The following is a 25,511-nucleotide window of genomic DNA, read 5'->3' as shown; positions in this document are numbered from 1 at the left end:
GCAGGTGGGGAAACAAGCCAAAGAGTTTAAGAAGGTTCCTGCAATCACAAAGAATATCTTTGCAAAAGTAAGAATAGTATTCAAGATGTCACATAGCTTTTTATCGCTATGCCTCCATCTGATATTCAGCCTATCTTCTGGTCATATAAAAAGGATTTCTTTACAACAGTCAGTGTTCTGATTCATTCTTTGATCATTTGCACACATACAGTAATTACGAAAAATAGTTTATATTTTTAAACATTTAAATTCAATCTAATTCCAGTTTATCACTGGTTACATACAATTTTTATTTACAACAACTATGAATGATCTACCATTTGTGGAATCGCCATTATCATGGGTTGGTAAATCACAGTGCTGTTCTATCAGCCCTGTGTTCTATTAGTTTTCTTAGCTTGCACTCCAAATCAGACGTTCTAGAGGTTGGTGCTTAAGAACATTGTGAAGAAGAACCAGTTGTTCCTCAAAGTGAGAAAGAGGGAAAAGGTGGTGGTGGTGGGACTCATCAGATTGATGGGGAGATATAGATGGAAGTCTAGGTAGATGTGAGTAGGTAGCAGCAGAGGGTGTGGGAAAGAGAGGAGACAGTAGCAGGATGTGGGCAGAGCAAGTTGGCAACAGAAAGGCCAAAAATATGAGGCAGCAGAAGGACTGGAAAGTGAAAATACATTGGAAGAAGTGGGGGCAGACAGACCTGGAAACCTCAGGTTTTTGGCAAATATTCTGCTTCTGTGCATCAGGAAGGACTGGGTGACCTCAAGGTAGTCTCTTTCAGTCCTGTATCTTGTAGCTGTCATTAAGTGCAATGAAGCATTTGATTCTTCATCTGCAAAGCAAATGTTTTCCTAACTGCTGAGTATCAATGAAAAAATCACTTATTGCTACTACAAATTATCACATCAAATACGTTGAATATGATTTTCATACTTCACAGAAAACCAGTATACATAACAACTTCCTTCAACTCATAGGCAAACCCATTCATTGAGAAACTAGCAGTGGGTTATGAGTCTTACTGTGGTTCCACTTCAAACTGGAACATGGAGTTAGGGCAATAGGAGAAATGCTTGAAATTGGGACATTTCATCTTGTACTTCTATGACTCATGTGCATCTGGACTTAATACTGACCTTTGGTAACAGAGGAAGACCACTTTGGAACTGAGATGTACACTGTGGATCCACGTCGTGGATTGTCATAATTTACAGAGCTCAGATGTTAGCTGAGATGCCTTATTTCCGCTAGAAAATGGGTCTTTGTTCCCAGATGTGTAATAGGGAATAATTAATAAATAGTTGTGCAGCACTTTGAAAAGATGACAGCATGTTAGCTTGATTAGTATTGACTCTTAGGTTAAGTGATAAAAGGCTTGTCTCCATGGACAGCAAGGAGGACAGAGGAACAATGCCAAGTGAGAACCCCAGTAATCTCATCTGAGTAGTTCCTCCCAGGCAGGCAATCAGCCCTGTTGTCTGGCTGTGAAACCTGTCAAGATGAGAGAATGGGAAAGGCTCTCCTGATCATCTTACAGGTTTTAAAAACATCTTTGAAGTAGCACTCAGTCATGGTTTTGTATAAGTTTTGCAGATCAGTCTGTGATGAGTAAAAGTTTGTAATGAAGTCATGCTCAGAAAAGTAAAAAACGCTGCTAGCAACTTTTCTTGCAATCCACTTCTTCAAGATACTTACAAATTATAACTGCACAGCATAGTTTATAACACTTTTATTATGATATACATGATAAAAGGTTTCTTCTGTGAAAACTGTTATTTAACATCCGCAAAGTCTTGACAGATTACAGAGCAAAACTCCCCATCTGAATTTTTCATAAATTTTCCAATCTACTGAAAACTGAAGTAATACACATTGATTTGGATTTTTACAAATAAATCAAGTTCTAAATGTCCAAAATATTGCAACATTTAAACCTAACATATATATTTTAAATATTATTCCAAGTAGTGTTAAAGAGACACTGTCAAACTCTTATGACTAAAACTTGGTAGTTATTAACAAAAATAGTCAGAGCTAGTTACTTTATATTTAAGACATGTCATTTACCTAGTATTGAATTTCTTATAATACAAAAATAATTTTAAGACCCACAACAACTACTTTCAACTGGATTATAGCAGCAGTTTACAAACACACACCATTCCAGGCTGTGTTCACATTAAGTTCACTTCTGATTTAGGAAATATTCCATAGATTTTTGTCAAGGAAAAAAATTGACAATTGCTGTTATCTACATAGACTTCATGGGCTTAAGAATGGTTTAACATGGGATTTTGCCAGTGATCTGAACATTTAGGGATCTTGTAGCTGATACTGAGCACAGATTTAAACACAAGTGATAGACAGTATCTTTCCTTTTGAATTGACATGCATGTGAGCCTCCTGTTAGGAGCTCAGGCTTCACAATACAGTAAGATTTGGTTTCAGGGCTCCTAATATCAAATACAACAGAAGTGTAAACACAAAACTAACTTAACGTGATCTCATTTGACTAATAAACACTTGTAAAAAAATTTAGCAGCTTAAGTTCAATATTGGTGGGCTTTATGAAAGAATAGGTATCTCTTTGTTTGCATTACTCTAAAGTGCATATCACCAGTACTGCTGCAGCCTTCATAAAAACATAAAGATACGTATCAGTATTACGCTACAGGTGGTTAATCTGAAGGAATTCAATCAAATGTTATTGCTGGGTATGTTGTAACACCACAGTCTCATCCAGAAAACCGGTGTAAGCTTCAGTCATGCGCCATGTGTTTCTTCAGCCATTCTGAACTTCCTAATTCCCACCACAGATCTGCACATTGCCCATCAAGAATAATTCTAGATTGCTACATAAATACAGTAAGTGTCAGCAGGGAAAGAAGGAAAACCACAATGTAAAATTCTTCTGTGCTTCTTCACTGAATGACTTCTTCCTTCCCAGACTAACTATATGTTTTCCTCTGGCCACAGAAGACCAATATAAATAGTTCTTAGCTTCATTTGTGACAATACTATCCAATAATTAAACATTCATCATACAATACCCTAAAATACTTATGATTTCTCTAAAAGAGAAACTATGATCCAAGAGATAACCTGTCTTCCAAGTACCACATTGTTGCATCTGTCTGCCTACTTAAAATTTTGCTTCAGTCTGTAATGGGAAAGAGACACTGCTAACACGAGCTATGGTTGTCACATCCTATCAGTCGTACTTTTGGTGAAGGAATAGTCAATTAGGAAAGACAGGAGTGCAGTCAGCTATGAAAAGAGAAGAAAAATATTATGTAAGATCTTCTCTTTCATAAATGTTGATCAAAAATGCTTTTTATTTCGCAAGTGGTTTCCAAAGTAGGCTATTTTTTTTTTCTCTCACCAGAATTTAACCTATTAAGAAGGACTCCAGTTTCCACCCTCTGTGCCATAATTTGGGCTTGATTTCTGCTTGGTATCATCAGAGGAAAAGAAATGCTTCCACATAAAGTGAAAGCCAAACAAGTAAGATTAAACTCCACTGAAGTTTGGGATAAATGTTATGAGAAAAAACAATCTTGTTAGGAAAGTATATATGTTTATATACAAAAATAACTGATCAGACAGTGTCCTTTTACAGAAGTTAAATATATAAACCATTAGTATAAACACACAACTTTTAACCATTTCTACAACTTTTAAATATCACACTTCCATCTCAATAAGGAAGGTACAATGTCATTTAACATTTTTGAGTGTACTCAACTTTTTTTGGAACAGACTCAAATGCAATTCACTTTACATTTTGTAACAAGGTAAGTACCAGAACACTTCATAAGCGAACAGAAAACAGTTCAAGTTACATTCACTCCATAGTAACAAGTGTACAAGATGTTTAATCCAGTATCTGCAGTAGGACAATGGAATGTAATACCCTCCATCCTTCTCCCCCACTACAGAGCATTAACAGCCATGTTATAATCCAGCCACATAAAAATACTTTTAAACACAAATAATTTTTTTTATTTGTGTTTATTTACCATTATGCTGCATCAAAAAAGTTTCAGGCATGAGCTTCAGGCATGTAAAACCTTTCAATTTGGCATATCATATGTATCTTCAGAATCATATCAAAAATAAAGCAATGTATTTCAAATTGCAGTCAAATGGCAATCACAATATGAGTGCAAACATGCCCTGAAAAAATAGAAAGAAAAATGGTAGCTTCAGCTAAGCTACTAGCTTATGTATTTTTTTAAAAAATAGGAATAATATAGGCAAAAATAAGGAGAATTTTTACAGCTCATCCATACCAATTTGCCAACACTTTACTAATGCATACTGCTTTTGCACGTATCAATGCTTTCACAAGCCATTTGGTTTCTCAACAACAATAAATCACACAAAGTGCACTATCACTAAGAGGTGTTTCTAGAATTTGTAATACGAAGTGCTATGCTTGCAATGGATCTCATGGCACAAGTAGAAACTCTGTGACAAACTCCAGCTTGTGCAATGTAGTTGGAAGCTAAACGATACAGCCTTTCTGCTCCAAACGTGTTAAAATGCCCAGGTAGTACCTTCTCCACAAGACCTCTGTCCACTAGCTCTATGAGACGCTGGCAGGTTGCAACATAGTCGTTTATTCTGCTGTAGGGAAGCCAGTCAATCATGGATCCATCATACACAACATCTCCACTGAACAGAATCTTCCGGTCTTTGTCATGTAAGCAAATACTTCCTCTTGAATGGCCAGGCATGTGCATGACAGTAAGCTGTCGGTCTCCAAGGCTGATCACGTCCCCTGCAAACAGAGATGGTAAGGAAACAAATACATTTATTTTGCATATTAAACATCACAAAAATGTATGAGGTAGGCACTTACTGAAAGCTTATACATGCTTTATATCCACAACAGTGGGAGTAGGGCCTTTTTTCTTGTCCAGTGCCAAAGAAGCATTTTAAGAATACATTTGACAATAAGTCAAATACTAATAGACAGCAGAGACTTGAGCTATATTAATTGGGTTTCCTAGGTCCCAGGGAACCTATTCCAGTTCTAATGAACTAAACTGTGGAAAAAGAAACATGATAGAGAAAATAAAACAGGAACCAAATAGAACACATCTAAGTTGTGTCTCCTATGAAAGTTTACAAAGAAAGAATCTCACAGTTTATTCAATTTTACCATCATTTAATTCAGAGTTCCACTGAAGTTACTTCTGAAATGTAAAATGACAGAACTTGAATTGCTAGAGGAAAAGTAGGACTGGCCTCCAAACACTTTTTTCATCTTATGGAATCAGATGTATAAAAAGAGAATGTTCTTAACTTTAGGTCATTTGTCTCACTGGCTTAAATGTAAATACCTTTCATCATTCTAGCCACAAAACCAGTACTGTCAGTAGAAAGTCAATGTAGGGATGGAGAACCAGCCAAGTAAGTCTGCTGTTAATTTTAAGTAATGACTGCTCTATCATACATTTATAAAAGCAATGAATTTAGAGGTGGTAAATATGTAAATTTAAGGGCAGACTGTATTGAGAAAGACCACCAATATATGAGCAATCTTCCCATAACCAGCTGCCTCATAACTATACTAAATGGTCCTAAAAGAAATAATATGCAGTACCATAAAATTAATGGCATGAAAACCTGCAGCTAGTGAAACAGTTATCAGAGGAGGATGATGCTTAAAATTGTAATATACATTTCAATTCCAAGGAGAACAACAAAAAAATAATCCAACTTCTACTTTATAAAAATCCAAATGTTACAGATCTGTCTTACAGAAGATACAGATAGTCCATGAATTTACTCAGACTCGGTAAGCCTAAAGATACTTAGCTCTTGAAAGACAGACCTTTTCATGATACTACCTGACATGCTTTGGGCCTCAATGGAAAAGTACTACATCATGTTCTCACTGTGATATAAACTACTATGCTTGGATTGGGAGTTACTAAGGGAAGGCATGAACTATGCTATGGCTAGGGCTGCTGGGGATATCCACTTGCCTCGCTTGCAAAATGCTAGAATAGAGTTTGGAAGTCATGGAAGAGCTAACATTTGACCATGCTGACCTAACAGGGAAAATGTCTGATCCCTATGTTGCAGTTAAGTTTCAGAATTATATTTTTAGACAAATTCTCTTTTGAGGAAATACTGAGAAGCCTTAATAGTAGAGTAGAATAGACTATTGAGAAATTTATGCAGAAAATGCCTGTAGTAGTAAACAAGATAATAGTGGAGATGAGGAACCCATTGGAGTGTAAAGTGTTCCAGTGGGTTTCAGATTGCTGCAGGCACTGAGAACAGTTTACGGAAGCCGAATATGGCATCCAACATTTAAAGAAGAAATGCACAGAACTCAAAAATAAACACTTTAACAGCTGAAAGAAACTGTGAGTCTTAGAAGATGCAAATGATCATGAAAACAATAAATGCTAAGGTAGGATACAAAAAAAAAAATGATTTTAGGAAGAACAGCCAAAATGAGGGTACTTGAAGGATCTCCTAAGATTAATGTGATACAAAAGTAACCTCAATAGGAGACTGTACAAAGCAGGTAACATGTAAGTAAAACCTACGGCTTGGGATTGTAATAGACTACTAACTCTGCCACATTCTGTATTGTGTGTATTTCTGGATATACTTACATAGCAGCAATTACACATGCATAGACGTTACATGCCACTTCCATGGAAAGTATCTCAATAAATGCTATGTTATAAACTTTGATGTTTCTTTGATAGTGAGTGAGATCTTTTACAATAGATTTTCCTTATACTCTCTCCCTTTTAAAGAAAATAAAAATAAACCTTTTTCTTTAATTATAGGTATATAGTTAATGACTTTCCTGGAAGTCTTCAATAAGCTCAGAGTTCTGCTCTTTCAAGCACCCATGCAGGGTGATGGCCTACTACAGCCAAGAAGCAACTCTGATCTAAGTAACATGGAAAAGGTGCCAACTGTCTTACACAGAGCTAACCTTTTATCTCCTGCTTCACGAGATTCTACAGTTACCCTATTTGTTGCCAAAACAACCTACTCATTGTTACCTATGAAGCCAAACTGAAAAACTGAGCAAATTTTTTTTTCTGTAATAAGCTGCTTCCGTAAAATGAAACCCATATGCTTAGACGTATTTTTCAGTAAGTTGAGTACATTTCAGAGTATATTTCAGTAAGTTGCGTCATTCTTTATTGCATCCCATCAAGGGATGGTTTATAAATAATATGGGTTACCAGAGGCCAAAATTCACTAATATTGAAGCCTCAGGCTAAACTTTGGGCTATCAATTAGTCTTAAAAAGCTAGATCACTTTTCCTTGCCTTGCTATTTACTAATTCTAATTCTAGGGAAAAATCCTGCGTTGACAAACAGATTAGGTAAATACAAAATATTTTTAATCCATAATTTGAGTTCTGTCAATACTTTCAAAACTGTCTACTGTACATGTTTTGGTCCTTGTTGAGCCATGCCAATGGCTTGAAGACTCTGCAAAGCAGGCTGCACATTTTACAAAACTGAAAAATACCAGTTGAATTGTTCTAAGAAGAGCCCCACAAACAAAGCAGTATTAGCACAGAAGAGCAGCCCACGATTCCAGATAGTTCAAACATTTTAAAAATTACTTTAGCTTGTAAGTTTACACATTTCTCGCATTTAAATCAGGATGCTTATACTCAAATAAAGCAATGAAAGCAGCTGGAAAAAAGAAAGTATCTGGAAAAAGAGAGAAAAAGGGAAAGGAGGAAAAAAAAAGCTACCAACAGGTGGCTACAGAATTTTGAAGTAAATGTATCAGCTTTAAAGCTTCTCATTTTCACAGAATCCTGTTCTATCCCATAGCTCCCTGGACTAGCCTAAAGTTTTAGGAATTTCCACTTGCACCCACTGTTAGCACGGCCCCTACCATGAGCCGCATCCCTAATCCATGAACTTTGGCTGTTGATAACTTCCTCTTACGCCAAGCAAATGCTACTCAAAAGGCAGAAAATGCCATCCTAACTGGAGTAACAGCGATTTTCAAGTCCCCGCAGCGCTCTGACCGCTCCGCCCCCACCCCGAGACACCGAGGGGCGCTCACCCTCCTGCAGGATGCGCGTGGGCCGCACGGGCGGCACGCGGAAGTGCCGGGCGCGCCAGCCGGGCCGCGGCGGCCGCGCCACCTCGCCGTCCGACAGCCACGTCACGGCCTCGTAGTTGTCGCCGCGGAGCAGCGCCCCGGCCTCGGCGCTGTGCACCGCCACCTCCTCGAACTGGTGCAGCCCGCCCGAGTGGTCGAAGTGCACGTGCGTGGCCACGGCCAGCAGCGGCCGCCGGCCCCCGCCGCCCGCGCCCGCCCCCGCCCCGGCCCCGGCCCCGGCCCCGGCCCCGGCCCCGGCCCCGGGCGGCGGCGCCGCCAGCAGCCCGGCCGCCTGCAGGTAGTCCGGCAGGCTGCGCAGCCCCAGCCCGGTGTCGATGACCACGTCGCGCTGCGAGCCGCGCACCAGCCAGATGTTGGCCCGGTTGCCCGACTCGTAGAAGCGCTCCTGGATCCAGTAGATCCCGCCGCCGAGCGACTTGTGCGCGAACCACTCCAGCGCCGACATGCCGGGCCGCGGCCGGAGCGGCGGCTGCCCGCGGCGGCGGGCGGAGCCTGGGCGGCGGGCGGGGCGGCGCGGCGCGGCGCACTGCGGCAGCGCGGGCCGGGGGCCGCGGCGGCGGGGCGGGGCGGCGCGGCCCCCGCCTCCCCCCCCGCGCCACGCGCCACGCGCCGCGCGCCGGGGGCCGTTAGCGGCGGCGGCCGTTAGCGGCGGGGCGCGCGCGGGTGGAGGCCGGAGCCGCCTCAGCGGCTGCGGGGTGAGCTCCTTTCCCTTCCTCCATCTTGCTGTTCAGCAGAGCTGGCGGAGGGCGGCGAGATGGGCGCGGCGGTGGCCGGCGGGCTGGGCTGGGCTGGGCTGGGCTGAGGCTTGAGGCGGACCGGGGCGGGGGGAGTACGTGTGGGGAGGGGGGCCGCGTAGGGAGAGGCCGTGGAAGAGGCAGGGGGAAAGGAGGGTCTGAAAAGATAAACGGTGAACAGTGTATTTTTTAAATCGCAGGGGATTGTGGCAAATATTTTCATCCCGGTTTAGCCTTCAGGGGCATCAGGTAACACTCAGTTTTTCAACTTATGTCTGTTCTTGTTTTTATGACTTCCTTTCCACTGATGACACCCATCCCTGAAAAACATGACCAAAAGCTGGAGATTTTTATTCGAAGGAAAACTTAATTTCCTGAATATTCGTTCAGCTACTCTACCTGATCACATTCTCAGCCATAAAATAACAGGATTACTGCCAGTGGGAGCGTTTCTGCTGGCCTTCCCCCCCCCCAAATGTCTGAGCTTTCACAGCCTTTAACTGAGCACATGAACGATGCTATATATAGTTTTAAAAACATCTTAAAAGCTTAAATCTATGCTTAAGTATAATCCTGAAATTTGCTTGCTCATTTGTAGAATAATTGAGACAGAAACTGTTTATATGTAGGAAAATGCATCTGAGTGGTGCATTAGCCATCTATTATGGCAGTTAAGAATGGCGCTGTTGCCATAGTTGTAAAACTACAACTTTTCTTTCATGATATGTCCTTTCCTCTGTGCTCATTACTTTATGGTGTCAGTAATTATGCTACGGGTAGGTCTAAAGCTTGTTACTGTACATCAGACTAATTCACTATTTCAAGAAAATCTTATGTAGAGTTGATTTTACAGCAGAATCCAGAAATTGGCCTCTATATTTCATATATTTAATCTAAATAAGGTTCCCTTGCACACTGGCTGGTTGTCTCCCACATCTCTCTTTTGGTTTTCTTCGATTGTTGGTTTCCTTTTTTCACACCTAGGCAATATAATTGCTCATGTTTGAGACTCTTCTGTCTCATCTTTCTCCATTCTGCCAGGCTCACATCTTGTTTTTCATCCTGCTTTCAGCTGAATGTGATGCTTCTTTTTATTTTTTTTTCAGTTAATTAGATGCTCAGCCTTAGATTTTTACTTGCTGTCTATCCTAAAATGATTTATTTGGGTCTTTTTGTTTATTTTTAGATAGATTTCTGTGTTGTGGAGTGCAGTTTAAAATATAATATGGTTTCTTATCTATGTAAAGCTTGTTCCTGTGGAAAACAATAAACAAGAAAATACTTGTGTAAACCTGTTTTTCACTGACTTTTATTTAAAAGGCCATTGATTGCATTTGGGAGAATTATAAAAGATCTTAATCTGAAGTGTGCATTTCTTGGTTCTCAACTACAATTCTTTCCTGGATTCTCTGTTATCCAAGACAGTTGCATGAAAAGTTGTAGGTAATGTCCTGTTTCTTATTTCCTGTTTGAAGTTATCTAGCATGCTCATCATGGTTGCCCTGGGAATAGCTGTGAGGTGCAAGTACAGGTGCAACAGTAATTGTTCTTGCTGTAGAGGGTGTGGTATGATAGCCTTGCAATTAATAGTAAGCAGCATATGAGATTTCTGGGCCAGGAATCTTAAATCAATCCTCACATGATCTGGAGGAGTGAGCAGTAACAGGTTGCTCCAGCTGGGACTGTTGGCCCATCTCCTGCCATAGTTCCCTGTAAAAAAAAAAAAAAAAAAAAAAAAAAAAGGCAATTCTTGCATTTTGCTTTACTTAGCCATCCCACTGGTCTTTCAACTGTGAGATGAAGGTTAGTGTAACAGTGAAGATGGTGAGGTGTGAGTGTATGGGTAGTTTGTGTGGATGGTTGAGTTTGGTGAGTGGTTTTTTTCTTTTAGATCTCATAGTTGAAAAACAACTTCCTTTAACCATGAATTAGCTTGCAGATTCATTGAAGTGGAGTAGAGCTATTACAAAGAAAAGCCCCCAAAAGTCATTTGGTGCTGTTAGAACTCCTTGGTTTTGGCTCTTTGTCAGTACCCAATATAATTTACAGAGATAAAGAGGAAAAATAATCTGGAAGACAAAGAAGCTGTGAGTGACAGAAACTATTTTTCGGAGACAAGTTCGGATGCTCTAAAATGTACTTACAGAGATGTTAAGGGTTCACAAACTTTTTTTTCTTATTACCTATTTTTCTGGTTCTTTTATCTTGATTGGGCTTACATCAGTGTATCTAGGGTTTAGCAGAAGAAAGTTTAAAATTCATAGGTTAAGATACAATTTCAGGCCTGCAGAGGTGGCTAGCAGAAATGGGAGAATGGAATTGATTTTAAACGTGTACCTAATCTAGAGTATGTGGAAGAACCTAGGAGGAGCAGTAAAAAAGGTTTGCTATTTAAAATAGTAATTAAAAAGTTTTTAATATTATTGCAATGTTTGTTCGTCATTGGCTTTTTATATTTTATGTAGTATGTATGTATTTCATATATGTAACAAAAAAGAAACTTGAAAAAAATCTGTAATATTTTTAGTAACTCCAAATGGCTGGGTCAGGTAGAGGAAGAGGGCGTGCTGCATTTACCTTCAACATTGAGGCTATTGGTTTTGCTAAAGGTGCATCTCTACCTGAAGTAGTATTCAAGCCTCCACCACTGTTTCCTGTAAGTACAGCAACTTTCTTAGACCACACCCTCTGTGTTCAGGTGAAATGTTTTCACTTTCATGTTTAGATAGTAGGATGAAATACACAAACAGCCCTAAGCACTTTAAGTCAAATTTGAAGTATTTAGTGTCGATAACCATAGATTTCCATTATTATTTTTCTAATTATTGCTTTTTGACTCTTTGCTGCCCATTGCATCCTGTATTTAGCTAGATTACTTGCAAGAGGTTCATTCATTAAAGCCCTTATCATGATTTCTGGACATTACAGTAATGGAAACACTGGATATCTGAATTTGAAGTAAAGTTATGCTACTCTTTGAAGTTGTGAATTTTAGAAATATACCATTGATACAAAAAATAGAAAGATTTTAGATAAATATCTTTTACCTTAATAGATGGAAGTTGAAAATAACTGGAAGATATTTATGTAATTAGGAAATGGAGATTTGGATTTCAAATTGTAATGGTTTGTAAAAACAAAGGGTAAAAAGGCAAATGATTTTCCTATTAAGCTGAATTTTGCTATGTAGGGAAACTTCAACAATTTTTACATTGAGAAACACTGTCTTACAATGTTGAAGTTTTAAATGAGGAAATTTCCCATTTATATCAGGGTTCAAGGTGCATATTTGTCTCAATCCACATGTTAGGATGTGAAACTTGAAGTTTGGCATATAATTGTTGCTATTCAGAGACATCTCTGAATTGTTGTTGCACCTGAAATTTGACTTACTGAACCAGATCTTACTGATTATCTATCTTTCTCTTAGTCTATCATTTCCTTTGCAGACTAAATTGCATGGCTTCGCTGATACTAAGCCATCTATAATTGTTCCTAATGTGAATGTTGATGTCTGCTGATAGCATGAATTCTCTGTGAATTACAACTTCCACTGTTAGTGTCCTCAATGGAGCTGCCTTGTAAGATAATTACTAGCCCCACTGTATCTAATGGAGACCAGGAGGGAGTGAAAGAAATTTTCTTCTTTGTGAACGGTTACAGACAGAACTAAGCTAAACTTTCTAGGAGATATCTACTGTCGTTCAAAAAACAAAAGAACCAAGTAGCATGACTAGAATTGAAAAAACTTGAAGAAGCAGTTAATGATTGGGCAGTGACCAAAGGTCTGATATTACAGCAATTGAGTGACTTGCACTGAAATTATTTTAAACAATGAATTGTTGCTCTTACTTAGTTCATACAGATTCTTTTTGTGTTCTTCTAAATTTCCTGTAAATGCACTTAGAACTCAAGCATCAGAACTTAGGAGCATCAGCATACCATTGTCAACATTAGTGATTTAAAATGTTGGCTGTATAGTAAATAGTGCTGGAACCGGTAAACTACTTTCATGACCCAGCCTTGGGACTTGCAGTAGTCTTTATGCTTTACAACCTACCACTCAGGTATTCCTTGCGTACCATTCATTGTATGAGAGAAATAACATCCAATTACTATGCTATAATTCTGTCCTTCGCCCTAGTTAGCTGTATATTTTTAAAACTGTTTATGCTTATTTATCTTTCCCAGTTTCAAGATTCATAGTTCAAAAAAAAAAATCACTTAAATAGAGACTGAGATGTGGGTGGGCATGTATGCTTGCTGCATGGGTGAGTTATGGCTATTCATGGAAATAGTGTTCTGTGTTATTCAAAGTAATTAATGTCATTATAACTCTGTTATAATGTAGTTATAACACTGTTTTAGAAGAAGCTAAGACCAGAGAGGCAATGGTTTCTGAGTAATAGTTTTCTGAGCTGCCATGAGGAGTTAAGAATGTTGGCCCCATGAGCACAAAACATCGATTGAATGACTATTTTACTATTTTGATGTACTTTTTTCTTGCTTTCTTCCTATATTTTTGCAGAAAAATATAGCTAAGTCATAAAAGGTATAAATTTAATTGTAAATATAGTTGTGCATGTCAGAATGCAATAAAGTGTGCTTGCAAAGTAGTCTAATACAGTTGCAGTCTTTCACGAGTAATGTGTGTGTAGCTTTTTGTCAGTGTTCCTGTGTGTTTGATGGATATTAACACGTTATAAATAATAAACGTAATTTGTACAGAGTACAGACAATAAGCCAGTGCCTCTGAAAACAGGAGAAGATGAAGATTACATGTTGGCCTTAAAACAAGATCTTAGAGGAACTATGAAAAAAATGCCTTATTTTTTGGCAGTAGAAGATGATCATGAAGGTCTGTTTGTGTGCTTTTTATTTGTATTTATATGTTCAGTAATTATTCTGTGAAGGATGTTGTAGTGAAATGCATGTATTGAAGACGTAATTAGTACTGATAATGAAGAATAAAAATGCCAGGTTATATCGAGGGAGTTTTTCTGTTTTTAAATGTATTAAAATTACTAGTCAACCGTTACAAGTGCTGCAATTGGAAAACAACTGCTCTGTGAGAAAAGAGGAGGAATAAACATCTATTTTGCTTGATATAAAGCACTAAAAGCAACTCTATGCAGTCTTTTCAATTGTATGCTGATCAAATACAAATGAAATAGACATTTGTACATACTGAAAGTACCCTAAAAATTTTGCAGTGGAGCCAAGAAATATATAGTAAATACAGAGGGTTAAAATTCAGCTTCTTTTTTTTTTTTAACTATATGGTGATGTACTTGAAGTCATGTTTAACAACAGGGCATTCTAAAAGGTGCTCTTCCAGGATGTGATTTTTCCTCTATTCCTGTAAAGGAAAAACTGGTAAGTGTTGCTGACAGTGTACCTGAAATGTGAAGACTGAGATGAAGATAAGTGATTTACTGAGGTTTGTGTCAGAAGTAGAGCTGGATTAGAAGTCATACTAGACCTGAGAATATATGTTTTGCTTATACATAGTTAGAATTAAACAATATCGGCTCTGTTACTGTTCAATAATGATAAATACTGTGCTGTACTAACAGCAACTCATACTTCATTGATACTGTCAAAATTTGAGCTTCTTGGTCAGAAAACCGAACTGGTGGGAAGAAGTGGAGAGCAGAGAAGGCAGACTTCGGAGTGTTCATTTTGCTGTGGGTGTATTTCAAGTCTAGCAGTCACAGGATGTTATTACTGTGAGGAGTGCTTTTCAGTGGTGATTTTTGCCCCTTATTTTTATCATTTTCCTGAATGCTTGTTCTTACTGGTATAAATGGTAAGTGCTGTTACAGGAAAGTAGGAAATATAAGAAAACAGTAAATGTTGTATTCATCAGACTGAAGGTCCATTCAGTGCAGTGGACTGTCTCCAACAAGCTTTATAGAGAGGTTTAAGAAGTTCAGAATGGCCAAAACCACATAAACCTTCCCTTATTATCACATAATGATTTTGAGTAATGAGAGCTGACTTGAACTCCAGAACATGAGATATAATATGCCTTCTGAAACCATCGGAATATTTTCTCGCTCTGAATATTTGTGATACGGGTATGATATATAGTCCAGTCTCCTCTGAAATGTTGATAATTGTTGGTCATAGTGTCTCGCCATAATAGTGAATTCCACCATGTTTTTGTTTTTAAAAAGTGTGTAAATTTTTCTTTTTGCTAGTTTTGGCTGTATATATACTTAGAGAAATATATCTTATAGTATATAAAGTGTGTGTAAATATAGACACTTATATGTGTGTGAAGACACACTTCATTGATTGTCCACTTATTCTTGTATTAAAGCACTTTTAAAAATGAAGCAGCATGCTGTAGTGTGAGCAGATAGCTTTTTTTTTTTTTTTTTTTTTTTTAAAAAAAAAAAAAAAACTCTGAACTGATTTTCGTGCAGCCACATCTCTGTGGTGGTTCAATATTTCTTTAGAAGCTCCCTGAGAACTACTGCTGCCCCTGAATTCCTACTGAGGCCTTGAAAGAGGTCTCACAGCAGTAACACATTGCTGTTATCTGATATGTGCCACCCATTTCTGGGGCAGGAAGGAGCTCCTGATCCCAGTTCCTGTTGAACATACTACCATGTGGCTCAGGAACCAGAGTGTTTTGTCTGCCCTGCAGCTGATGCCCAACCGGCTCCAGGACGCAGCATGCAGCCAAAGTGCAGCACCTACTACATTCTTCTGGACCCCTTATTGAGGGAGGGTTGTGGTGCTGCCAGATGCAATTGCAGCCTAACTCCTGATGAACTTGAAGCAACCAGGTGAACCCTTGATTATGAGACAAAGCAAAACAGAAAATCTGATCTTCATTTTTAGATCCCTTTATGATTTTAGAAGAATTCAAAATTACTTCGTTATGACATCTCTTTTATCTTCTAAGTAAACAAATTTCAGTCTCTTTGGTCTCTCATCTCACAGAGGTTTTTCTGTGCCCTTGATCTTTCTCAGGCTTGAAGTTTGCTGTTTCCATTTGAGGAATGCAAAAGGACTGCTGTGCCTGAAAGCCTGTCAGATTTATTTCCAGTGAACCAGCTACTTCATGAGAACATAGCGTTCCTTCCCGACTTTGCTGCACATGATCATTCTTATAACTCTCCTCAAAATCCTTATTGTTTCTGCAACTCTCTCTCTGGGGTGGAGTGATCTCTCTGTTGCTGAGTGTGCTCATTAATAGAACTGCCAGCTTTGAAGTTTGTTTATCTACAGAAACTGGCAATTGCAGGGAAGATAGGGTAGATAGCCACTTTATCTAAACTCGAGTAATGCTGCAAGTGTTCCCATAATCTTCCCCAAGAGCAAACTGGTAAGGTGAGATAGCTTTCTGCACTGCAACTTAAGTTGTACAAAAATACTTCATCTGAGGTGCTGTGGTATACTTAGACTAGTGGTTGTCTGCAGCACTGATACGAACTTAAACAGCTTGCTTTCATCTCACGGTATGCAGTTATCTCTGGGCCTATGCTGTCTGGCAGAAGTGACCTAGCTTTACGAAAGCCACTTTCTCCCCCTGGGGCAGACTTATTTTATTTTTAACTGATCGTTTCGGTTGCCTGGATTTCTAGCCCTTTCCTTCCCAGTATTTCATCAAAACATCTGACAAGAGTAAGAGGGAGACAGGAGGATGATGGTGGCCAGGAATTTCTTAGATTGGCTTTGCTACAAGAGGAAATGCATTGTTTTACACTCTCAGCACTATGTCTGTGAGCCAAATGGTCCTTTTGAAGTGTGAGAAGGGAAACGTTTTAATTAGGACATCTTTCTTTGTGTTATTAGCCAGTAAATTAATGCAATGTCTAACACTACCTGGAAATTTTGATATGTTAGTATTCCATTCAGAATAGATCTTCATCTCTCACCTAAACACCCATTTTGAGTGAGTAGTAGGTTAATTCTGTAGTAAATTTTCTGTTTTCTTCACTTCACAGACCATGAATTATTCATATTTTTCCTGCAGGTGTATCTGCTATGATTCAGTGGCCGTCACCTTGGCAATGGTTTGGGGTAATTCATTAACTATGGGTGGCAAGAGTCAGTGAGACATATGTATTTTAATGGGGGTATCAGCAATTAATTCTTCAGTAACGGGCCTTAAGCTGAAATCAAAACTATTGCTTTCTTTCCTCCTCTGTTACTGACAGTTTCCTTCAGCGTTTACAAAGGCCACCTACATTAAATGCCCCTTGAGATGCTGTCATTTTAAACACAAGCCTTCTGCTGCACATTTTCAAGTAGGTCTTTTGCTTGCCCTTGTCACAACTAAGTTTAAAATTGAGCTTCATTTTCTGATGTCTTCTTTTTCCCATCATCTTCTCTGGTGTATATGGTAGAAGTCTTAGTCCATAAAGGTCACCGTCTGTCTTTGTTTTTATTTGTTTGTAGAATACTCAGAGAAATTATCCCTGTTTGGGGCGATGAGCTATTACTGCAGTCATAATCAGTTATTTTGTATTAAATGGATTTTGCTGTTGGACATGGTAATTTGGTAAGAAAAAATATGACTTACTAAAAAATGCTTAAGTTTCAGTATTGGTTTTATCATTGAAGATTGTACAAGACACTTTTTCTTTTCACAGTATAAATGGATGTACTTATACTGTGTAATTACTGTATTATTTCCAGTGCATTTCTCAGTTTAGTTCTTGTGCCTGGGAAGAGGCTAAATGAACTAAAATATGTTGCTGTCATTTGGGAAACACATCTTTGTTATGCTACAAATGTTTGCTATTGCAGTAGTACTTAAAAGCTTGAGAGTTGGTTGTGATCAGTCTAAGATGTAGCCTTCTGAGACCTGGGAATTCTGGTTACTCTTTCTGCCTCTTTTGCCTAGTGCAGAGGTGATAAGTGCCACTTACTGCCTTTGTAGCAAAAGTTTGATTGCGAATCTGTTGAAGAGTTAGCATGTATCCTGTCTCAATCTTGTTTCCTTAAATACATTTGTGTTTTATGCTCCCGTACTTCTGAGGGATGGAAGTATAAAATATTATCCTTTGTTTTGCTTTTTTGATTGAAAGGAGATCATAAAAAATGAAAAGTAATATGTATGTATTTTTCCTTTTCTTTCTTTTTGGATATAAACTCCAGGTCTTGCAAGTACTCAGCATATGATTAGCCCTGGGGATTATCACCAGAACTGCTCAAAGTAGTGACATTATGCTGGTTTTATGTGTTTGGCAGTAGCACAAGGGAAGTGCCCTATACAGGGGTAAAAGGATAATAGTGAACATTTAGTTGCAGGAAGACATAGAGCACAGTATCTGTTGCCTTTTTAAGGAACTGAACTCAGTAAATCTTTGTATCTTGCTTTGTAGCAATTGAAAGATACAGTAAAAAGTACATGGAGACTGAAAAGGAGGGTGCAGCATGGACCCCAGGTAGTATCTCGGATTATCAAAGGTCAATTGTTTATTAGTCTGTGCAATCTTCTGCTCCTCTTAAATGTTGGATTCATTATTTTTAAAGCAATAACAACAGATGTAAATCCTTACCAAGTCATGTAGTCTGTGTTGAGGGCTGTGCCTTTGTCATTTTTCCAAATCAATGCAAAGTATTGTTTTTCCCTCCTCCCCCAAAATCTGATTTTGTTTTTTTTTTTTTTTTTTACTATGTTGAAACTAAACAGCTTATCTTGTGGCAAACATGCAAACTGGTTTTCTCTCTTCTCTTCTTTCCCCTCTAAATACTAGTTTTGAACTGAGAGGAAACATGGATGTTGCTTTAAAAATTCTCACTGACCAGTAGCTGAGTTTTGTAACATTGAACTTCCACAAATATATCTCTAGAGCTCACTAGTGCAAAATCAATTGTAATACATAAGTTAAATAGCTTGTGGGCCATTGGTATGGCTGGACTTTAACTATGTCTTTGGTGCAGATGCCAGTCTTCATTAACTGGATCTGAATGTAGATCCTTACTCTAGCCTTCTTAATTTGAAGTACAACCATAATTCAGTGGAACTGCTGTATGATAAAGCCATTAAGTATGCATGTATATGGGATCAAGCACAACAGGGGCCCCAGCCTTTCCAAGAAGTGAGGGAATTATAGCTGTGCTGTAAATTATCGTTTGTATGTATTTTTTATGCAGATTGGAGAAGACTCCCAAGAGAGATGAAGCCAAGCAAAAAGACCAAGAAAGGTAATTATGTATTTTTAAGAGCATTTAGTCCACACTATTTGAGTGTGAGCATAAATGTTGGAGCTGTTTAGGAAAAAAAGTGGTACAAATGTTACTAGACCTGATAAACAGGGATTTTTGGCAGATTAGTAAATATGTGGTTTTTGTTTTGTTTCTGTAGGATATTTTAACAGACCTTTCTTTTGCTGTCTTTCATATTGACATATTATATTAACATAGTAGGTGCCAATATGTAAAAGATTTAAAAAGCACTAAAGTTTTGTTTTTGAAAGTTTGTATCTTTAGTTAGCACACTCCCTTCTTCTGTTTAATGAATAGCTAGTTCAGATTTCCTTTTATATTTTGGGTTTCTCAGTTATCTGGTTTATGATTTGGTTGACCTTTGCATTTTTTAAGCCTTTTATATGTGACTTAATGTAGGTTATTTTATATTTTCCCTGGTTTTACTTTTTTTGTTTATTTTCAGCTTTCTTCTGCAGAATTGTGAACCAGATCCTTCAACAGCAGTTGGAGCTGGTATTGGTTGTTCTTAAAGGAAAAAAAAGACTTAATTTTTTTATTATGCAACATCATAAGTGTGTTTATTTTTCACTGTGTTTTCTAGTATGCATGACTTACTTTCTGTAGAAGTCTGTTGTACTGTTGATGTGAAACAATACTTGGACCCCTCTACCTAGCTGTCTGTTATATATATATATATATATATATAGTTGTTTATGTTCTTGTTCTTTTTGTCCAACTCTTTTGTGTGTCATTTTTCAGTTCAAGGATAAAATTTAAAAAAAAAAAGTGAATGTGCAGTAGTCATGGAGACTGGCTCAGCTGGAAGCTTTGTTCCTTTTAAGAGCCTCACTGAGAAGCATGGTACTAAAGGTAGACTGCGGGATTCCACTGAAAACTAAATACTTATTAGCAACCCCCCTAAAAAAGAAGTACATAACTGTTTCTTTAAAAGAAGAAATCGCACTGACTTTTATAACCTAGGGGGCAATAAGTAGTGCCCCATGATCCTATGCAAACATAAATGCTGAATTATTATTCCTGTGTTACAGTAATGTTGTGATTATCATAAACAAAGGATAAGAAAAACACTGCCCACTGCATTTTCTTCACTTTCTTTTATAATAGTTTCTCTGTTTGCTGCTAAAAGTACATTTTCTCACTCAATTGAAATGGCAGCCATCCATCAGCTAGCCATCCAAATTTGATTGGATAAAAAGATATGTTCCTCTGAAAGCAAAAAATACTGGTTTTGGTTTTTGGGGAATCCAGATCATATGGAGGCTGTACAAAAATCATGTTATTCAGGAGATTTGTCAGCTCATCAGTGATATCTTAAACCCTGTTATTTATCAGTGGCATATTTTGAGGACAGCCTTAGATTGTCCTCAAATTGTCCTAGATGACAATTTATTATAGGTGGAAAAAAGGTATGGGAGTGAATTTTATCTGTATTGCAGTCAGAAGAGTTTTCCTACCATTTTAGTTTCATAGATTGCAGGAGTGATTTTTGGATAACTATGTAGTTACATTTACAGGTCTGGCTTCATCTTTTTCCCCATTTGTGATTTCCCTGAATGCTTTAACCTAATATCTAACCACATGCCTTCAATTGACATAATTTAGGATGGAATTCAACATCTCTCCCACGCTTAGCCTGGGTAATGGATCGTAGTATCCTAGATATCAGCTGTAGCCACAAAAAAACATTGACAGGGTTCAGCCTTTGTAGGCCAGCTATATGTTTATGTGTATTTAAGTCAGACTAATGTAGGAATGGGTGTTTGGAAAGAGCAGTCCATCATACCTGAAAGCAAAATGGCTGTGAATGGCTATTTTGCTTGAAGTTTTATTTTAAATCATGCCCCCCCCCCCAGTGATGGGTCTTTGTCTCTAATTCTCATGATAACCCACAGACACTCACTGTTGAAAGAATGATTTTGATGTCTACTTTGATTTCCAGTCTGTTTCTTCTAATGGCTTTATCTCTAAAAGCCTGCAGGTGTTTGTGCAAAAATGCTCATTTGGAATCACATGTTCCACTTGTTTTTCTTACATTGCCTACTCGAGCAATATACTGATCATTTCATTGTAGACATTTGCTTTGACAGTGTTCATGATGATTTCCCTCAGCTATATGCAGTGCTTTTGTCACAGAGACCTTTCATAGGCAAAGCATTGAAACAAACTGAGTATTACTTACAACAAATGCTTTTGACAAAGTACAGTAATCTTATTAGCAGTTCTAGTGTTTTTCCTTAAGTACTAAGCCAGGATGAAATCCATACTGCACTGGGACTGTCTACTCTAGAAATGATATTCCCTCTATCAGTGCACAGTATTTTTTGTTTTGATATCACTTAGTGCTGCCTAGTGTTAAAAAAAAAAGTTACAAGCTACATAAGCTAGTTTGTCTGAAGCTAACTTATCTATCAGTCAGAAGTCATCTAGCCACAACAGCATGGGGCTTTACATAGGCTGTTCTACCATGCTGAGAAGAGCTAACCTGTGGTAGGTATGGGCCCCACATTGTAAGTTATGTGCAGCTGTACCAAATTTAGCAGGAGACCCAAAACGCTGTTATACCCTGGAAACAGACTGTCTGACAGAGGTCTTGAAGCATGCTCTTTCCACTTCTCTGAGTCTACTGGTCAAATTGCACTTCCTGGAATTGGGCAGGTATTCCCTTAGCTTATGGTGCTGCAATCCAGACAGCTTTTGCCTGGGTATATGGAATCCTGGTTTTGACCTTCACTCCACTCCACTATATAACAAAGTAAGATAATGAGGTTGAATTAGAGGGAGTAACTAGATAGAAGGTTATATTCATGAATCAAGTGACTGGGTGAAAATACACACTCCAAACTCCCTAGATAAGAGCCAGCTTTGGTCCAAAAGCCATGTAGTTGCAATAACCATGCTACTGTGTTGGAGCTAATACATTTTGCTGTCTGCCTGTTCTTAACCATCTGTCTGAAATGCCCAGTAGTAATGAATGTGTTGCATAGACTCAGGAGGAGTTATAACAGGAATGCATTTTTATCTTTTCAAGATGATGAAAAAATAATTTAGTTTTTTTTTTCTATTAATATACTTTGAATCTGTAGGTGAAAACTTTTTTGTGAAGCTGAATGGTATAGTTTGGACAAACCTTTGATCAAATACCTGTTCAAAGTGAGTTTGAGACTGGTCCTGTAGGCATCACTTACTTACATAAATCAGGCTATCATAGCTCCATGAATGGTGTAGCTCAAAGTCTAAAGTAACTGTAACACTGACTATTGGATTATCATTGTGGTTACTATTCTCAAAATGTAACATCCTAAGAGCAAGTAAAAGAAAAGTGTTAAGTACTTCTTCATAATCCAGAAAAAAAATCGTAATGTATTTTATTTTAGCAGGTACCAAACCAAAAAAGGCAAAAAGCTCTGAGCCTAAAAGTAATCTGGATGTGTTGAAAAAAATTGAGGTAAGATGTGCATAATCTTACTAATTGGTACAACAGAAATTACTGGAAAAGAAAATATTTGTTATGATCCCATCTTCCAGTAACAAATGGACTAATTTTTTTTATCCAATAGTGGATAGTAAAAGGAAATCAACCTCCCAATTTATTATATTAAGACATTCTTTTTAAAGTTTGATGGCTGATACTTGGTCAAATACATCTTTATGATGTTCTGGCATTTTCTATCATGTTGTCTTTAAATATTGACTAATATCCACACAACATCATTACACTAATCTTGTTAACTCAGGATAGCATTTTGGTAGTGTGGCAGGATATGCTGCTGATAACATGGGATTATCTTGTAATTGAAATTGCCTTGTGACAGGAGTTGGAAAAGAAGGATGAGGAAGAAGAAAAATCTGAAGATGAGAAAGACAAAACAAAAGATAAAGAAGGTGAAGAAGAAGAAGAAGAACCAGAAGAATATGATGAAGAGGAGCATGAAGAGGTTTGCATTGTTTTTTTTTTTTTTTTTTTTTTTTTTTTTTTTTTTTTTTTGGTGGGTACCAGGTCAGATCCCAGCAACTGATTAGTCTGGCAGATGGAAGAAATCTCTAGCTTCCCTGAAGCATAGAGAAGTTGTAGTGAGAGGTATTATTACATTGATTTTCTTTGTTACACTACATTATGTTGTATTTAAAGAGTTGTTTTAGATTTGTTATTTGCAGAGAACTTGGCAATAAGATCTTGCCACAGTCAGTGCACGTACTCATTAATTTATATCATTAAAACAGGGCACTAATCTTACATCAAAAGCTCATGCTTCCCCTTTCATACATACATAAAACACATACAGAACTTGATTTTTTTTTTCTTTCCCCCAAAAATAGGCAAGAAAAGCTCACACTGTTCAAAAGTTTATTTAAGTGCAGTGCAAAAAATGTTTTCTTCATAAATTCTCTTCCACATGCATGATAAGTGTTTTGATATGCAATGCATTTTCATTTAGGAAAATGACTACATTTCTTCGTACTTTGAGGATGGAGATGACTTTGGTGCTGGCAGTGATGACAATATGGATGAAGCAACATATTAGCTATTGTTGCTAGATGGTATACTATTCAAGCCTTATTGCTACTTCAAATAAAGTAGGCCAAGTATCACTGAGGGAGCTAATGCTTTAGCTCTTGGTTTTTATCATACTTTCAAAGAATATATTGAACATTCTAATTTTCCTATTGCTGTAAAATAGGGCACTGATTTTATATTTTGTTCTTCTGCCAAATATTTTGCAGACATGAGCCAGTTTAAGGTTCTGTGGAATGTCTAACAATGGAATAAGCTATATGCCATTGTATTGCCTCTGCACAGGAAAAGAATGTATGTATTTAATTGAATTGTGCCTAAGCATTTGCACTAGTCAGTTGTATGCTTTAGCAGTCAAATCTTGAAAAAAACAGTGAAATTCTTGACAACTGGAGTAAAACAAATATAGGGTCTTTGTGGAGATGAACTACTTACTTCAGAGCTGCCTTCTCTGAAGTAATTTATATAACTTCTGAATTCAGGTCACTGAAAATAGCTAACCACTAAGCACTTTAATAAACAGACTTGAAAGTACCTTAATAATACAGACTAACACAGAAATAAGTCTTTAAGAGCTATTATTTTATCAAGGAATTCTTATTTTTAAGCATTTTGGTCAAAAAGGAGAATAAATACTTAAGAATAGTATTGCCTTTATGAGTGCATTCTGTAAGTAATAACGAAGAGTAGATTCATTACAAACTATATATGGCTGAGGAGTAAAAAGGAATCCTAGTTTTGACTAGTGGTATATAAAATGACAAGAATTCACCTCAATTTCTCCACCTGTTAAGGAGAGTATTAAATTCCTACCTCATAGAGTTGAAAAGTGAAATGGTAGGTGCTAACTATCTGCATGTCAATGATTTTCTTCCCTATAAAACAGTATTTAAGAGAACCAAAGAACAGAAAGGACAGAAATGTAGGAAAATAATATAGTAAAGCTCTTTGCATGAAATTGTAATTGGGAAAACAGGACAAGAGTGCTATGAATAGCAAAACTAAATATAATTGTTTTGAAAAATCTAAGAAATACAGAAAACTTCCTGAGAATAGAGACTTGAGGGACACAATGACAGCATTCTCTATATCCCCTTTTCCCTCAGTAATACAAATTGTTTTATTGATTACTTTTTTTTTTAATATTGATAACTACATTTTGTTCCTAGGAACAATGTCCTCTGTGAGAGAACAGTTTTAAAACAAAACCAATTTTATCAGCAAGGGGAAATGCAGAAGTTTTAGCTTGAAGTTTTCTGTTCAGTCAAACAATACCTCAGTGCTGACTGGTCACTAGGTAGTACTGCATTATTCTATGGACTTCTACCTGCAATAAGCATTTGTTAAACCTTTAAGGTGTAACTTTCAAGTGTTCAGACTGATAAAAACACATATCTGTCCACAGGAAAAACTAAAATGCAATGCAATGTAAGTCACATCTCACATGTATACTAATTTTATTTAAGGGTTCATTAGCTATGCAAATAAATACTTAGTAAACATCCTGCTGTATTGTGTATGAAATATATTCTGTTCATATTCTTTTAACAATATAAATGTCAGCAGTTGTTCAAGTTATGTACCTTTTTTTGCATGGGATACACCAGATAAAGATGTTGTAAACAAGGTCAGCACACAGAAAGCTTATTTTGTTTGCCTTAAGTAGAACAGTATCCTCTAGCTGTTCCCTACTATAAAAGGTAAACATTGAAAAAATCCCTGCCTCTCACATAAGGAATGCAAATAGAGGGCTTTTGCTGAAGACATAACTATAGAATAAACAGCAGGAAGGTGATACTGTGCCAGTTATAATGTGATGACAAGCTATGGCAAGCCTAAGTACAATGCCCTATTTTGTAGCTGACACCACTTCTGTGGGACTTCAGTCATCATACAATTAATAGCAAAGAATTTCCTCTTCGCTTTATTGAGAAATACTACT

At 37.6% G+C, this 25,511-nt stretch overlaps 2 protein-coding genes across 2 annotated transcripts; one reads left to right on the top strand and one right to left on the bottom strand.

The window, feature by feature from the left end:
• Positions 1–1,711: 1,711 nt before the first annotated feature.
• On the bottom strand, positions 1,712–8,598 carry MBLAC2 (metallo-beta-lactamase domain containing 2). Its single transcript, XM_062600464.1, has 2 exons — positions 8,069–8,598; positions 1,712–4,780 (listed from the first exon to the last, which is right to left on the bottom strand). The coding sequence occupies exons 1-2, from the start codon at positions 8,571–8,573 to the stop codon at positions 4,395–4,397; spliced, it is 891 nt and encodes a 296-aa protein (XP_062456448.1). The 5' UTR covers positions 8,574–8,598; the 3' UTR covers positions 1,712–4,394.
• Positions 8,599–8,739: 141 nt separating this feature from the next.
• Positions 8,740–25,071, top strand: POLR3G (RNA polymerase III subunit G). The gene is made up of 9 exons (XM_062600370.1): positions 8,740–8,823; positions 9,063–9,111; positions 11,390–11,518; positions 13,591–13,720; positions 18,207–18,269; positions 18,982–19,032; positions 22,431–22,501; positions 22,869–22,991; positions 23,493–25,071. The coding sequence occupies exons 3-9, from the start codon at positions 11,399–11,401 to the stop codon at positions 23,577–23,579; spliced, it is 645 nt and encodes a 214-aa protein (XP_062456354.1). The 5' UTR covers positions 8,740–8,823; positions 9,063–9,111; positions 11,390–11,398; the 3' UTR covers positions 23,580–25,071.
• The last annotated feature ends 440 nt before the right edge of the window (positions 25,072–25,511 follow it).

The sequence above is a fragment of the Rhea pennata genome, chromosome Z (genome assembly GCF_028389875.1).
Source record: "Rhea pennata isolate bPtePen1 chromosome Z, bPtePen1.pri, whole genome shotgun sequence".
Taxonomy (NCBI): Eukaryota; Metazoa; Chordata; class Aves; order Rheiformes; family Rheidae; genus Rhea; species Rhea pennata.
The sequence above is the reverse complement of the archived record's forward strand: the minus strand, read 5'-3'. Positions and strand labels throughout refer to the sequence as shown.

Bases quoted from the DNA above. Each gene is read 5' to 3' on its own strand.
- MBLAC2 (XM_062600464.1), bottom strand. From the start codon at position 8,573: ATGTCGGCGCTGGAGTGGTTCGCGCACAAGTCGCTCGGCGGCGGGATC. The intron at 4,781-8,068 runs GTGAGCGCCCCT...CTCTGTTTGCAG, and splicing joins CACGCGCATCCTGCAGGAGG to GGGACGTGATCAGCCTTGGA.
- POLR3G (XM_062600370.1), top strand. From the start codon at position 11,399: ATGGCTGGGTCAGGTAGAGGAAGAGGGCGTGCTGCATTTACCTTCAAC. The intron at 11,519-13,590 runs GTAAGTACAGCA...TAATTTGTACAG, and splicing joins AGCCTCCACCACTGTTTCCT to AGTACAGACAATAAGCCAGT. The intron at 18,270-18,981 runs GTAGTATCTCGG...TTTTTTATGCAG, and splicing joins GGGTGCAGCATGGACCCCAG to ATTGGAGAAGACTCCCAAGA.